The sequence below is a fragment of the Equus quagga genome, chromosome 14 (assembly GCF_021613505.1).
Source record: "Equus quagga isolate Etosha38 chromosome 14, UCLA_HA_Equagga_1.0, whole genome shotgun sequence".
In the NCBI taxonomy this organism is placed as follows: Eukaryota; Metazoa; Chordata; class Mammalia; order Perissodactyla; family Equidae; genus Equus; species Equus quagga.
Window position 1 is genome coordinate 70000121 of NC_060280.1, and position 15489 is coordinate 70015609.

At 40.9% G+C, this 15489-nt stretch overlaps 1 protein-coding gene across 2 annotated transcripts in view; it reads left to right on the top strand.

Moving 5' to 3' along the window:
- The window catches only part of UBASH3B (ubiquitin associated and SH3 domain containing B), a 135180-nt gene extending 127072 nt beyond the window's left edge, over positions 1-8108 (top strand). For both annotated transcript variants that reach the window (XM_046637806.1, XM_046637805.1), the window contains exons 12-14: positions 664-770; positions 2110-2219; positions 3467-8108. In XM_046637806.1, coding sequence (XP_046493762.1) covers positions 664-770; positions 2110-2219; positions 3467-3604 — 355 coding nt within the window. In that variant the 3' untranslated portion in view covers positions 3605-8108. The remainder of the gene's footprint in view (positions 1-663; positions 771-2109; positions 2220-3466) is intronic.
- Positions 8109-15489: the final 7381 nt, after the last annotated feature.

Consider the following 15489-nt stretch of genomic DNA (forward strand, 5'->3'; position numbering starts at 1 on the left):
GTTAATAATACCGTATTATGTGTTAAGTATCATATACTTGAAAGTTGTAGGAGAGTAGATCTTAACTTTTCTCACCACAAAAAAAATGATAATTATGTGAGTGATGGAGGCGTTGGCTAACGCTATGGTGGTAATCATTTTACAATATATAAGCGTATCAAATCAATACGTTGTACACCTTAAACTTATATAATGTTATATGTCAGTTATATCCCCAAAAAGCTGAAAAAAAATAAATAGATAACACCTATCCTTTCAGCTTATCATGTATAAGGCTATGGAAGAGAGGCCTCTCTACCTAGAGAAAGAGATCCAACCTCTGCTCTGCTTCCTGTCAGCTATGTGACCTAAGACTGATGGTCAGTAAAATTAATCAAACTGCTGAGGAGTTATCCTGCGAGAGAAACCTGCACTGAGTGGTTCATTTTTCAGCTGCTCATTCTGACACCATGCACACGTAGCCTTTATTTTTGTGCATTCTCTACCTTTCAACCCCACTTCTGTATGGTGGAAATACTCCTCCCTATACCTCCATCCCTTCTAGGGAAATGGATAAACAGAAATACGGGAACTTGAGAAAAGTCTTAAAAATTTAGAGTAGTATCATTGCTGTATCGTGAGATCAAAACGTTCTCATTGCTTTTGTTGGTTTTTCTATTACAGACCTCACATTCCAGTCAGCAAATTAGTGGTTTCAGAATCCTATGACACTTATATCAGTAGAAGTTTCCAAGTAACAAAAGAAATAATAAGTGAATGTAAAAGTAAAGGTAGGTGGTATTATTTTGGATTCCATATTTAAATATGTGATCATTTCTCCATCTTGGTTAATAGGCTATTCAAGAAGTTTCAACCTGCTTTGGCACACTTGCTTAACCGCAAAGAACAATATTTCCAGACTCTCTTATAGATACTTTAATGTTGAATTTGTAATATTCTCTTGAGTACCTAAAATGGTAGCTATTCCATGGGAATACACCAGACTTAGTTACTGCACAAAACAACTTAGAATTCTGCCTTACAGCTATTTATCTTGGTCCCTGTGAAGGAAGTTCTTTGCTACAATTTCCCAGAAGTTCTTTAGCATAACACTATTTGCCTATAATTTGATCCAGGAGCATGGACACCCACACACAAACACACCTACCGTCTCTGCTACCACCAAGAGCAGTGTTCTGTAAGACTCAAGTCTGTTCGCTATTGAATTTTATAAACATTGAACTCAAATATTTAATAATAATGTAGGACTGACTGTTTATTATAAATTTTTTAGTGAAAAGGGCAGATTACAAAAGAGTTTGCATATTCCCATCGCTTTTTTTTTCAAGTTAAAATATTTATCTTCATAAAGCAAAGACTGGAATTATATACAACAAAATGTTTACAGTGGATAACCCTGGTCAACAGTCTGATGGGTGATTGCCACCTTTCAGTTTTCACTCATAAGCCACTCACTCCATTACCGCTCCAGGGCGCCCTCCTATGAGGATGAGAAAGTCTCAGGTGCTCATGGTTCTACAGTGGCAACACTGAAAACTATATTAAAAGGAGTAGCAGAGAGCCCTGTAGACATAAATCCATTTTGCATCTTGATTGTGATGGTGTTTACAAAAAGTTACACATGTGACAGAATTGGGTAAACCTAGTGAGATCTAAATAAGCTATGTGGATTGTACCAGTGTCCATTTCCTGTAGTTAGGCAAGATGTCACCCTTGGGGGGTCGGGGGGACTGGTGAAGGGTGCGTGGGACCTCCCTGGTGTGTGTGTATATGTATATATAGTGTATATACTATGTGTAGATATATAATATGTGTATATGTGTGTTTGTGTACATACATATTGTACTATATATGGCATATGTAATATGTAATCATATATATACATTTGTAAACTGTGAATCTATAATTATTTTAAGATTAAAAGGGTTTTGTGGGGTTTTTTAATGACATTAGTCTTCCTTCACTGTACAAAGTATTTTCAAAATATTGCTTGGCCACATTGTCTCCTTCTTGAGGATGTTTGTCCTTCCCAAGAACACTTGGCTTCCAGTATTTATAAAATTTGCATGTGCCTTTATAGAAACGGTCTTCCTTGCTTTTCTCCCCCAGGAAATAACATCCTGATTGTGGCCCACGCGTCTTCCCTTGAAGCGTGCACCTGCCAGCTTCAGGGCCTGTCACCTCAGAACTCCAAGGACTTTGTACAGATGGTCCGAAAGGTAATTCCTAGCTGCGTGTCAGGGACCTGTGGGCCCAACAGTTTTAGAACAGTTCAGTGATCGGCTGGTAGCTGAATTCTTTGAAGCACCAGTTTACTCTGAGCTAGGAAGATGCATTTATTGATTCAATGGACCAAGATGTATTGAGTGGTACTCTGTTTAAGACACTTTATTAGGCCTTGTGTAAGAGACGAAGATATGTTTGAGCTAGTTCTAGTTTCTAAGAGCCGAAATTTATGAAGTAGCTAAGAATTATAAGGAAATTGTCTGGATTTCCTTGAACGACCGTGGGTTGGTTGAAGACGGGTGAGAAGGCTGAAACACAGCGTCTGACAGTGCAGCTAGAAGAGAACTGTCAGATAGCTGGTAGGCCGAAGGAAGCAGTGATTTAAATGATCAGGCTGAAAGGCAAACCCAGGAACAGGCAGCGAGACAGAATACCCAGGAGGCTGACCGACACATCTGGATTTTTCCTTCTCTGGCCTGTGGAATCAGTTTTCCCGTCAGCCGCCCTCCCACACACTTCCCTCCAGGCTGACTTATATGCTTCCTTTATCTGTCCCTGGAGAAGCTCATTCAAACTCAATTGTAGTTCTTTTCTCATTTTTTAAAAGCTTATTTATGCGTCTCTCCTTCCCATTACTCTGTAAGCTGCTTGAGGGCAGAGATTTTTGCCCTGGTTATAAATGCAGCTCAGGACACACACGCAAAAATAAGTTTTGAAACGCCCTGACGCTGACGTTAGGAAGGGCACAGCTTCAGCTTTGAATGTTACAGATACACATGCAAAAAAGGTGAGACTGAATGAAATGAATTTTTAAAAATTGAATAATTTTTCCCACTGTCCAAGTATAATTTCAGAAATATTTGAGCGTCATTTTTAGCTTGACTTGTAATTGGGAACTAAATCTCAGCACCTTTGCTTTATATATGATCGTCCTCTTTTCTCCCATGCTATTAAGAAGGAATCTATAAACAAGGACTCAGTTGTACTGGGGGAGCTCCGTATTTGATTAATCCCGATGAATCCTCTTACAACGTAGATATGCACCCCTCTCATTTATCAGTTTTATCCATTTAATTTTCTTTATTGATTATGGGAGGGGCTGCATGTCTGCAAAGTCCCTATTAATTCCTATGGATAGTCCTTACTCTCAAGGGACACCTGAAGATCTTTGTGTCTAGACAGAAGTTAAAGCATTAAACCTGCTTTCTATTTTCCCTTTTTTTTACTACTCTTACTTCAGATCCCATATTTGGGGTTTTGTTCCTGTGAAGAATTAGGAGAAACTGGAATATGGCAGCTGACGGACCCACCCATCCTTCCTCTTACTCATGGACCAACTGGGGGCTTCAACTGGAGAGAGACCTTGCTGCAAGAATAAACCACACAGTGAACGAGAAGAGAAGGCTTTAGAAAGCCTTTGGGAGAAGTGTCTTTTCATGTGTTTTAGTAACAGTGGAAAATTCTGCACCACATTCTAAGCGGACAGCTCAGAATAATTGAGCATGTTTCCTTTCATGCTTTAAAGCTCTTCTAATGAGACTGTGTGAATGAGAGAAAGACTTGATTCAGGGATAAAATGCATTCTCTCTGGACTCTTAACAAGGCTTTCGAGAATTGTCTTCCGAAATCGAGGCACCTGCCACAGCAGAGAATGTGCTCTTCCTTCCATCTATGCATGGCTAAGGAGCCTGAGTCCTCCCAAAGGGAGATGCCAGCCCATTCTGAGGAAGGAGCACGTCCAGAATCCAGCTGGGGGGACACTGGGCTGCCAGTTTGGTGAGGGGATTTTCTTTTGAACTCCATGTTCCAGTTAGGCAAAGCCAAGCTGAAGAATTCTTTTAAGGTTACTGGAAAACATGCCCCCACAGCGAGTTGTTCTTAGGTTACACATCGAATTCTACCCTCAAGGTGACCCATATACACCAATGCTGCTGGCTCGACACCTGCTTGAAGACGCTACCGTTTACCCTGGTACCGCCACATTTTCTCTAGAGCAGCTGGCTACGGCTTTTTGCTACAGCCTTTCCCCCTTGCTTCTATGTGTGAAATGGGGAGACAAAGCACTTTTGGATACTCAGGAGGAAGATAAATGTGTGAAATATTCAGTTGTAGGAGCAAAGAATTTGCAAAATAGAAAGTGACCTGGAATCATGTGTGTTGTAGCCTAACGAGCCACAGCACTTCTAAATCACCATGATTTGCTCGTCTTTGCCCCTAGAGGCTGGGCTATGTTAACTAGTTAAGGATGTTGACATTTTGAAAGGACGTATGTTAGATGCATTATTTGAGTTAGCAAGAAGCTCATTCTTGTGCAATATGGACATCTTTACAAACCATACCAAGGGTGAGGTCGTTGTACACTTACAGTACGTGTCAGTCACCACAGAACATCCACAAATGCATCAGCTGTACCAGGGATGTATAATGATGTCAGGGAACTAATTGAAATGATAACAGTCACGACTGCACTGCTGCTTGTGCTGTCGTTTTTATTTGTGTGTTTGTTTTTCTACGATAATTTAAAATATGCAGGTAGGGCTACTCGAGGAGAGTTGAGAGAGCTACATCCTGTGGTCTCTTATCATACCTACTTCCTGAATTTAGAGGCAGTTAATTTAAAAGAAAAATCAGTGACAATCAAACCAAAAACATCAGTTATCAATGTCTGTTTAATTGTGTGACTAGCTGACTGTTGACAGCAACAGACAACGGTCTGGTATGGAATCGTTCACTGTGTAGAATATGTGTGCAAAATGAAATCCCAGGCATTTAAAGGGAACATTAGTGTAAAACAAATCAATATACATTGTAGCATTGAATAAGCTTCAAAACCCAGATACATAAAACATATGGCATATAAAAATGGATCTGTGCTCCTATTTGAAACCAGAATTTGATGATCCCTGAAAAGAAGAGGAAGTGAAAGGATGCTGGCTATGTATACTAATCAGCAAGAGGATTCTAGTTGGGGTTTTTTTAAGTCAAAGAAATATGTCATGAATTTTACATTTGAAGAATCAAATGTTGATTTCTTCTAGCGTAGCATTGCACAAACATTGATCCAGCTTCTGAGTACAGAAATAACTCTGTGCTGACATCATTGAGTAATACACAGGTTTCAACCTTAAAATGGGAGAAATATTCCCATTAAAAGTTTTAAGAGAAAAATCACATTACAGCTAATGTAATGTCACTGCCATTCATTCTTTTATCTATAGCGAAGTGAATCCACTGTTTAATCAGATCTATAATGTTTAGTGGTTCTCCACAAATATTCCTGGACTTTCAGCGCTCAGAATAATGCTGGAAGCTCTCATCCGATTTCTGTGAAAACTGTAGCAGTGTGTACAGAAGAAAGTTCAAATAGGTTAGCCTCTCCCTCCCTCTCAGTTGTCTTAGTCCTATGGTGACCTGATAGATCAGCTTAGCTGGGGTACAATCCATTGTCCTTCGTCCAATATGGACAGAGACTTAGGCTGCTGTCTATATGAGCAAAAGGAGGCAGAGATCTGAAATAATTTTCTGAATAATTTAGGTGGAAAACCCTGAATAAAACAGTTTATTCCTCTGCTTTAATTATCCGGATTGTTTATTAAAATGGCCTGAATGATCTGAATTCATATTAAATCCTCTTTTCACCTCCTTAAAAACTAAGCTTGGACTCCAACTGAGGAAATTCTTTGGAAGTCATGTTGAATTTCTGTGTAATTAAAGGAACAGACAGCTATATCACATGATTTCATATTCATCCAAAAATTCTAGGTTGATATTCCAAGTGAAGTTCAGGCTAGTTCTTTTGGATCTGAGGCTGATGCCTATTAAGAACAAATATTGGTGGGGGAAGGGGTATAGGGGAGAAAGAAGGAAGAAAGGAAGAGAGGAGGGAAGGAAGGAAGGAAGGAAATGCCAGATAAGAGGAACCAAATGGTTTCTTGTAGAGAGGAATTTTTTTAACGTAGAAAATTACCTGAAACAAACTGAGATGAAATTAACTAAAAGATTTAATCTGGGATTGAAAGTCTGAAACAGTTTGCTGCTTGTACAAGTGCCACGTCAATCTGCTAATGCCCCAGTATTATTCATAGATAGGACTTTGGTTTCGGTGATTTTAAAATGCCACATCTATTCCTCTGTGGACTAGAATAATTGGCACATTTTAATGCACAAGCTAGGGGGGTCAATTTCCCAAGCTCTCTTCTCCATCACTGCATTGGTAGCTAGGAGCTTATTGCTTCACCCCAGTATGGAGTTCAGAATACAGTGTTTCCATTACATTTAGATTCATAGAATCTGAATGGCTGATTAAATGGCCATCTGATGGCTGAAAGAGGGGGGGTATTCTTCACCCTATAGTGAAAGGCTTGGAGGAGTTTCTACTTTTTATTTGAATTATACTTTAACCAAAGAATTATTTTAAAATAACCTTATATTTGAAAGATGATTTTGCAAAAAATAAAAATAAAAATAAAAAAAATCTTCTGGAGTGATGTCGGTTTGGTAAATCATTGTTGATAATTTTCTTGCATTTTAGGCCGATGCGGTCATTTTCCTGTCAGTGGTGTTTGGAATACACGTAGATTGTCATCCAGCTGTGCTTAGCATTGCCATCAATGTATCTTTTCCACTCAACTAGCTGTGTTCGTATTAAACGAAGTCTTTTATTTCCATTACCTAGTGTCATTGGGAACTAATTGAAGAGCTACAATAAAGAGAAGTTCCTATCTCATTGCCTTTGCAGAAAGGCGTCCCTGTGTAGCAAAAAGGGAGGCATTCCTCCGAAACCTAGGCACTCCGCAACTCCAGTGTTTAATTTGCAAGCAGTGATGAATTGCTCTTTTGAATTTACTCTAAGTGATGTGTGTGTTAGAATACAGATGAACCGCCTTTAATTTTCACAGGCACAGTCACAACTGTACTGTGTCTGCACGAACTTCTCAGATAATGAGGCGCAGGGTTATTTGCATTTAAATTGAAGTCCCGCACACGTGTGAGAACGAAGAGGCGTTAGTCGGTTGCCTGCCTTGCTAGGAGAGATGAAACTGGCGGAGGAGGGTGGGGAAAAGAGCGATTTAACATCTATTTAGGTTAATATTCACTTTACAAAGGTGATGGGGGATATTTTATAGGTGAGGGCAGATGCTTTTCATGTTTAAACATAGGATTAAAATTGGATTTGCTTCTCTTTAATACTTCAAAATATTGAATTTTCCTAGGAAAGTGACTAGCTATAACAAAAATTCAAGGGGATGAAAAAAATGGCCTTTAAATACAGAAGAAATAACCTGATTTTTAAATACATATAATATTATGTTCAGTGTATGTAGGTTTAAAATTATAGTGATGAGTAGTCAAACCTAATATACAATCAGTTCTTACAAATGTTTTCCCAGTACCAATTAGCTGCCATTACACAAAAATTTGGAATTTTGTAGCTGTTCAACTATTCTTGGACTCTGTACAGGATACACATGTATAATGGGAAATGTGTCTGGTTCTTTGATTGCCACTCAAGATGGGAACACCATCCTGAAGCATTTTCGTTATGCATAGACCATTCTAAACCTACTGTTTTGGGAGGTATATTGGTTTCTTTCTCATTTATAAGGCTATTGTATCATTTTTTTCTATGTGATTGAGGTGTATTTATTTGAAGAAAAAGTTTTGTAATTATAAAAAAGAAAACCACACCTAATTGTATTGCCAAATTCCTTGTAAACTACCTGTGGCATTTGTGTTTTCCTGGCTGCGTGCTCTTCCCCTAGATACAGCTCTGGCATCATTGTAATTAGTTCATTCCATTCTGTGAGCATCTCCGTTTAAGTGGATCATAGACGGTTTAATAAAGAGGAACTGTGTCCTCAGTCGATCCAGAGCGATCTCATATTAAATTCTGAGTGGTCTCTATTCCTACCATGTTTTCAAATGTGATTGTGGTCATCGTTATTTCGTAAATGTCTGTTAAGAGTGTGATTCTTCACTCACAGGGCAAGAGGGGCACTTGCTGCTGATGGAAATGGGAGGATGCTCCAGCAGCACTGTGGGCCTCTGGTCCCTTCTGGGCAAGCATCTCTCTGAGTCACCCAGACTGGAGCGGTGAAAACCCACCCAGGAGGGAAAAAGCAAGTTCCAAATGCTTTCTCGGCCACATGTGCGAGCCTTCATCCCTCACCACTACACCTCGAATAGGTACACCAGGAACAATCCAGAGTGAGAATTCCGGCAAGAGAGAGGGGAAATCCAGCTCAAACTAGGTTCCACACTACTCAAAGCCATAGACCCCATTTTTGAAGTAATGATATGTTAAGCTAATAGATTTCTTAAAAAGCCATGTATGCAAATTTATATCCAGGACACGAATGCAGATTTTCATTGACGTGACCAGCTACTACCCTGGCAGGGTTTAATTCCCGAGGACACATAACAGCTAATGCTCATATCCGACAAAAGACCAAGCTATGTTTAGCCTTGTGGCTGGTTCTCAGCTGTTCTCTGCTTTACAGATTCCCAAACTCATTTTGCCCTTTTGTGATGTACGTAAAGGCTGCCTGCACGACCAGAGAGAATGAATCAGCGTGCTTGGAATTTGTTTAAGCTGAAATGAGCAAAATGCCTTTATTTTTTAAAGTTGAGGACCAACAGTCTTCCTTCTAATGAAACAGAATATTTCATTTTGCCAGAAATAAACAGGTAAAACCCAGATGGCTTGCTCCTGGCCACAAAAAGATGCCAAAGTTTATTTAGCTTGCTGGTTGCCATTGTGTTGATGGGGCAACCCATAAAGTCTGTGTATCACTGGAGAAGAACCTCATGTACCTGAGAAGAAGCCCTAACTGAGAATCAGAAAGAGCTCAGTTACGATCCTGGCTCAGCTGCTTTCTAGATCCCTTAAACTCATTTCACCTATAAAATGGGCACATAGATTTTCTTATAGCATGGTTGTATCAAATGGGATAATGAATATAAAATCCTAATACTACATTCTAATAATAAGATTCTACATGATAATAAATAAATAATTGCTTTTGCTTAGGTCAAGATCAAGTCACACATCTAGCCAGTCCTCTCATCTATGGGAAATATCAGGGACAAGAAATTAAAAGGGCCTCATTCACCCTGGTATTACTTTAGTATCCTCCCCACAAGTTTACTTCTGGAGTAAGAGGAGAATGGTAAAAGTGGGTGCATTGGTTGAATTCTGTGGTCTAAGAGGCTGCCTCACCTTCCCTTTGTTTAATTCTGTAATTTAAAAAACACATTCTTATTTGATCCCTGTAACAATTTTACAAGGTAAGGAGATTAGGTATTATTAACCAGCTCATTGTATAAGAGATACTAAGATACTGATGGTGTGGATTCATTCTTCATTCTACAATAGTCATTGAACACTATGTTCCTAGCAGGGTGGCAGCTGGAGCTACAGCGGCAAATAAGAAAGCAAGGTCTCTACACATGATGAATCCATAAATAAACAAGATCCTTATAGATGTTGGTCGATGTTGTTTAGGGAAAAAACTGGGTTATGTGATAGAGAATAACTACAGGGGTGCCATTGTAGACAGGATGGTCAGGTATGGTGTCCTTGAGCAAGTGGCAATTAAAGTAACAGTTCAGGCTGAGTAGAAGCTGGTCACAGTAAAGCACTAAATGTGGAGAGTTCTGGGAAGATCGGATGAGTACAAAAGCCCCAAGTGGCAGGGAGCTAACTGGGTTAGAAAGAAGGGGTATGGGAGCTAAAGCTCAGTAAGCATGGCAGAAAGTGGGAAGAAGCAAGGCTGGAAAGGTAGGCAGACCCAAAGACATGGGGTCCTGTACACCAGGCATCAGCAATCTATGCCCACAAGCAGAACCTAGCCCACAGCCTGTGTTTGAATAGCCCTCAAGCTAAGAATGTTTTCACCATTTTCAATGGTTGAAAATCATCAAAAGAAGAATGCTATTTCATGATACATGATAATTATATGAAATCCAAATTCCAATATCTATAAATAAAGTTTTATTGGCACCTAGCCACACTCATTCATTTCCATGTCACCTGTGGCTGCTTCTAGGACACAAGGGCAGAGGTGAATAGTAGAGGCCATATGGCCCTCAAAGCCTGAAATGTTTACTGCTTGGCCCTTTACAGAAAAAGTCTGCCGACCTCTCTTGTAGACCATGGTGAAGCATTTGGATTTTGTTCTCATCCCAAAGAGTGTGGCACAGAAACTAGTTTACCTGGCATATGAATTAATAGATTGGTGGTATCCAGTAACTGGCAGAGTGACAGCCAGTATCTCTATATATATGGGGCACTTTTCTAAGTCTTTAAACTTCTTTAATCTTCTCAACAACCCCAATCATTATTATTATTCCCAATTTACAAAAGAGGAAGATGAGTTAGAAAGATTCAACAATTTGTCCAAAGTCACGTGGCTAGTAAGTGTTAGAGCTGAGATTCCAGCCATGTCAGTCTGGTTTCAGAGCCTGGACTAATGGTTTAAAATACTTTTTAAAGAAATTTTTAGAATAATATTGCAGAACCCTGAGGTGCCGAGGGGATACCTGGGGTCTTCAGAACACAGTTGGAAAACTCTCATCCAGTCCCCTCGTTTGCAGATGAAGAGACACCGAGGGAAGTCACTTGTCCTGGGAGAGATCTGTGAGCTGGGACCTAAAGCTGGCGCTTGCTGTTCTGTTGTACATTCCCCTGTCCCCCCAAATCACAGTTTCCTTCTGAAGTCAGCTTTTACTTGGGTTCTGTTTTCAGAATGATCCATTTGATTAGATTAAGTTCTAGGCAGAAGCCTTAAGAACAAAAGTCGAGTTGTCCCTTTCCTTTTCCGGGCACATCTAACCTACCATGGTTCCCGTGGGATGAGATGCAGCCCCAGCCACCTGAGGTCTACAGATTTATGCAGGATCTTTCATGTGCCACCATGCTAGGCACTTTGGATTCTGTATTTAATTCATACCTCCCAGTCACCTCATGCTGTAATTATTCTCCCCATTTTACAGATGAGGACACTGATACCAAGAGCAAGTGGTCCGCTCAGGGATACTCGGCTACCGTGACAGGGCCCAGGTGACAAGTCCAGGTCTGTCTGCCTCCTGCCCCCATACTCAGCCCACTAAGCTTTGCTGCTCCTAGGAAGCCTTTTTCTCAATCAATAACTAGTTACAAAGGCTGCTGCTTTCGCTTAGAAACTCCACAACTGCTTCTTACAAGTCCAGAACAGGGCTCAAAGAATGCCAACCCTAGGTGTGAACTGGCCATCCCAGGCATCTGCTGGGAAATGCAGGCGAGGGCACCTCTTGCCCTGGCCATGGGAAAGGCCACAGATTCTTCACAGGAGCCATGAAAGGTCAAAAAGAAAGTTGAGGCCCCTCCTGTAATTACAACAAAAACCCCAGTGGCTTCTACGCGTGGGAAATTCCCTATCTTTTCTGACCCTTCGAACAGTCTATCTTTCACCCTGACAACCTAGGTTGACCAAGGTGATGATGTTTGTTTATCTCTCTAAAATCTGTCCTTACATCACCACCCCACCAAATGTTCCTTCCTATTAGTACTGAACCATAATATGAGGATTTCATGAAGTTGGGATCAAAATGACAAATTGGCTGTCGATGGTGGGCCTCCCACATACTAGGTGGTCAGTAGATGCTTTTCCATTAGAAAGTAGGTAGAAGAGCAGTCTCTGACCACTAGCCTCCAACCTCATCATTTTCCTCCACTCTGCTAAGCAGCCACAATGAGCTGCCTTTGCCTGCTGAACCCCCTATGGGTGTAGGTTGAAGTGGGGGTTATGAGAGAGTGGGAAGGACTGTGCAAACCACAAGTACGTGTCACTCACAAGCCTGCCTTGCAGCATTTCCCCCACGGGCCATTTTTCATCTCTGAGTCCCGTGAAGTATTGTGACATTTGTCAAAGTTTGTGACCAGTTGAATATCATACCCGTGGGTGAAAAAGATATACTCATCATTGCTTAAAGGGCAATTTATTTTTTAAATTTGTTTATTTATGTGTGAGGAAGAGTGGCCCTGAGCTAATATCTGTGGCCAATCTTCCTCTATTTACTTGAGGAAGATTGTCTCTGAACTAACATCTGTGCCAATCTTCCTCTCTTTTATGTGAGATGCCACCACAGCATGTCTTGAAGAGCACTGCTAGGTCCAGGCCCAGGATCTGAACCTGCAGACCCCGGACCACCCAAGTGGAGTGTGCAAACTTAACCACTATGCCATTGGGCTGGCCCCTCAAAGTGCAACTTAAAGTAAGATCTTCTTTAATGCTCTAGAAGAATTATAAGTCAACATCCTTTTAGACTTTAGAGCAAAAACAGCAGTGTTTATATCTCAAATGGAGAGTTCATTAATTCTTTCATTCACTCACTCATTTGACAATCTATTTCAAGTGCTGTTTTGGGTCAGCTTCCCTGGGTCAGATGCTGAGATGGAGATTTGTGTGTGGGAGTTTATAGGAGCATGCTCTCCGGACAATACTTGTGAAGGAAGCCAGATCAGCTGGACAGAGAAGCTAAACTGAGACGCAGTCAGCAGATCCTGACTCCCAGGGGAGTTCTGGAGCTGGATTGCCCACGTTGCTCCGCATTGAGGCAAGGGGACAGGACCTTTAAACCCCTCATGGGTGCCCCATGAAAGAGGCTTGGCCTTGGGTAAAGTGGTTTTCTCCCACTGAGGTCAATTCCCAGAGAAGGACCCAGCTGACATGTCCCATCCTTCCAGCCGCTTAGGAATCAAGGGAAAATCTGGGTAGCACACCACAGTGTACACCCCAAGTGCCAACTAAGGACCAGCATTTAGTTTAACTACTCCTACCAACCTTGAACTTTTTCACTAAATTAGATTATCATGAAAAGCAAATATGGGAACATACCAGATTCTCTTGATTTAAGGTTATCCTACAACTGATTCAATTTAATTAACAATTATTAAAAACTCTACTATGGTAAATAATCCAGAAATCCATCTACAGGTGACTGGGTAAACACACTGTGGTGTGTTCATATAATGAATTACTATTCAGCAATAGAAAGGAACGAACTCTCCACAGACGCTACATCAGATGAGCCTCAAAATAATTACGCCGAGTGAAGGAAGCTGGACAAAAGGAAGTACATACTATGTGATTCCAGTGACACGAAATTCCATAAAATTAAAACTAACCTATTGGGACAGAAAGCGGATCAGTGGCTGCTTCAGGAGGGGAGGTTGGGGGGCGGACAGGCAGGAGGAAACTTTGGGTCGTGGATATGTTCCCTCTCTTGATTCTGATGATGATTTCACGAGTGTGCGCATATGTCAAAATTTATCAAATTGTACACTTCAAGTATACACAGCTCACTATGTCAATTATACCTTAATAAAGCTATTTTTAAAATGACTGTGAAAGGGTCTGTGCCAGGCTTCAGGAACACTAAGGTAAATGAGAAACCAACTCTGCTTTCATGCAGCTCAGAGTCTAGGAAGGGAGACAGGTGCACATCCAACTAAATATAATGCAACTCAGAATAAAACCTAGTACGATAAACAGAAATAAACTATTATGGGGCCAAAAAAGGATGAAATTGATTTCTTTCTGGGTGAAAGGAGGACAGTAAACAGCTAATTCATATAGCATTTACTATGTGCCAGGCACTAAGTAATTAAGTTCTTTAATTCTCACAACAACCATACAAATAGGTGCTATCATTATATCCATTTCACAGGTGAGGAAACTGAGGCTTTGGTTCCAGAGTCCATGTTCTTAATTTTTTTTTTTTTTTTTTTGAGGAAGATTAGCCCTGAGCTAACTACTGCCAGTCCTCCTCTTTTTGCTGAGGAAGCCTGGCCCTGAGCTAACATCGTGCCCATCTTCCTCTACTTTATACGTGGGACGCCTACCACAGCATGGCATGCCAAGCGGTGCCCTGTCCACACCCGGGATCCGAAGTGGCGAACCCCGGGCTGCTGAGAAGCGGAACGTGCGAACTTAACCGCTGCACCACCGGGCCGGCCCCTGAGAATCCATGTTCTTAATCACTAGTTACTGCTCCTCTCTGAGAAGTGCCACATTTGATCTGGGCCTTAGAAGACGAATAGAGTCTCCCCAGAAAGAAAAGGCCATTTTTGGCAGAGAGGGCAGCGTGAACCATGACACAGTAGGACTACAGCTATGAAAATGTGTGCTTGAAATGTAACAACAACTTTCTCTGGGCATATTTTGGGGAGCGGTGGAAAAGACGGCTGAAAAGGTAGATTGGGGCCAGGGTGTAAATGGCCTTGAATGATTTGCTAAAGAGTTTGGACCACAACCTTCAGGCAAAAGGAAACCACTGAGAGTTTTTGAGCAGAAGACTAACATCAAATTTGTGTTTTAGAAAGAGAATGGAAAGCAAAGACAAATCCACCTGTCTGCAGTTAAACGAACACCTGGCCAATTTCATGTGCCTCCGTTCACAGGTATTGCACTACAACCACATACAATCAATAGATCTGGGATAGACTAGACTATAAATTTAGGTTTCACCTCAGAATATTTTATTCTCTGGTCACCTGAGTCCTGTATTCATACTGTTTTCACCTATGTTTCTATACATTTTTCCCCAACAGAGAAAATTACAGAAAACCACAACTGGAAAAGAGAGAAGAAAGTGACCCTTCTCCAGCCCCCTACCTGAATTGAGTTCAGAACTGGTCCAAGTTTTTTTCCACGGACTTAAAATACAAGTCCCATGATGACATTTTTACTTTTGTTTCTTGTAAAAGTGACTTTTGACCTCCTCATGCATTCAAGTCAGATGATAAGCTGAAGGAAGATCTGGAAAGTCAACCAATATCTATGTCCAGACAGGTTGCTGGCTCCATGATGTCACATCTGACACCATTGGAGGGTAAAGCCATTTCCTCTGTGCCTTGACAGGAACTATTAGAAAATCCTATAAAGAATAGCACTCTTCTAGGTGGAAATGTGAGAATTATTAACTAGCCATGGGCAATTCATACCTTCCATGGAGGCCCAAAGAGACATGCACTTTCCCTGGGCTTTCTTAAGGGGGTAGGAGACACGGTACAAAAATAAAACGTCACCTTAAAGCAAGGACACGACATAAGCAGGAAAGTCAACCATGGAAGTTCCTGGAGGGAATCTTATGGGGGAAAAAAATATGACCAAAGACTCAAAAGTTTTGGTTTATATTCTCAGTTCTGCCACTGACTCGCTGTGTCACCTGAGGCAAACGCCTTAATTCTCTATTTTTAAAAATGGTACAATAAAACTCCTT